The following is a 1,133-nucleotide window of genomic DNA, read 5'->3' as shown; positions in this document are numbered from 1 at the left end:
TTTCCAAACCGCCGCTACATCCCTCCACACTCCGAGACCTTTCCCTGAATAAACCGGACGGAGCCACGGCCCGTCCAGGTGAGGACACGCCACAAGACCTTGGGTTCTTCTCCTCAGATCAACCAGCTCTACTTCCCTCAACTCAGTCTAGAGGACAACGTGACATCAAGTATCACAAACATCTGGATAGATATGTTGCTTATAATTTAAAAAAAACAAAACCAAACAAAAGCCCCAAGCCTACAAGACGTGGGTGACACCGTTAATGTCCTCGTCCTTCCAAAGTGCATTTAAAGGCTGAGATGTAAACAGGATCCTATCAGAGGACAGGAAGGTTAAACAGCAAAGGGTCACTAACTGCGGGTGCTCTCCTAGTGACTGTCCCGAGGCGGGTAACGGGGGCTCTCCTGGGGGTACCGCTGCGGAGCCTGCAAGCCCTGAGCTCTACTCATCCCCCAGGGCGGGGAGCAGATCAGCTATGCTGTCGACGTAGTAATCAGGAACCAGGCTGTGCCTGGTGGGACAGTCGCTCTCCTGGTGACCCCTGACTTCCTCCAGCGTGGTGACCCCGGTGAGGGTCAGCAGGGTGGTGAGGCCGCAGCTGTTGCCCATCAGGATGTCTGTGTCCAGCCGATCTCCCACCATGATGGTACGAGCGGGATCGATGTTGAACTCGCTCACCACGCAATCAAACATGTACCGGTTGGGCTTCCCCACGATGAACGCCTCGCGCTGGGCTGCCGTCTCCACCGCCTTCACCAGGCAGCCAGTTCCTGGGAGGAGAGGAGAAAACATGGATTAGAGACTGCAGGAGACTCTCGGCATCCACAGGAGCTGCTACAAAACTACACGGTGCTTTGGGGACGCAACAGGACGGGCAGAAGAACGGGTTAGTCCCGAGAAAGGCTGTGCCTAAAACCTGCCAGGAGGCTGGATATCGTCCTACAGCGAGATCAAGAAGGAACCGCTACTCCCCGAGTGAAGTAAAGGCTCAACAAAGGTCTTCCCTCTTTCGGGAGGGGGCAGCGAGGAGGAGGAGAAGCCCAGGCTCCGGGACAGCCATGCTGGCACACCGAGGTGCAAGGAGATGCAGGGCCGAGCATGGGGACCATAGAGCCCGGGGACTCGCCACG

The 1,133-nt window shown here is 56.8% G+C and overlaps 1 protein-coding gene across 1 annotated transcript; it reads right to left on the bottom strand.

The window, feature by feature from the left end:
* Positions 1–444: 444 nt before the first annotated feature.
* Positions 445–795, bottom strand: LOC104531181 (glycerol-3-phosphate phosphatase). The gene has a single exon (XM_010175992.1). The coding sequence runs from the start codon at positions 793–795 to the stop codon at positions 445–447; it is 351 nt and encodes a 116-aa protein (XP_010174294.1).
* Positions 796–1,133: the final 338 nt, after the last annotated feature.

Source organism: Antrostomus carolinensis, unplaced genomic scaffold, assembly GCF_000700745.2.
Source record: "Antrostomus carolinensis isolate BGI_N321 unplaced genomic scaffold, ASM70074v2 scaffold31529, whole genome shotgun sequence".
In the NCBI taxonomy this organism is placed as follows: domain Eukaryota; kingdom Metazoa; phylum Chordata; class Aves; order Caprimulgiformes; family Caprimulgidae; genus Antrostomus; species Antrostomus carolinensis.
This window is presented reverse-complemented; position numbering and strand designations above follow the sequence as displayed.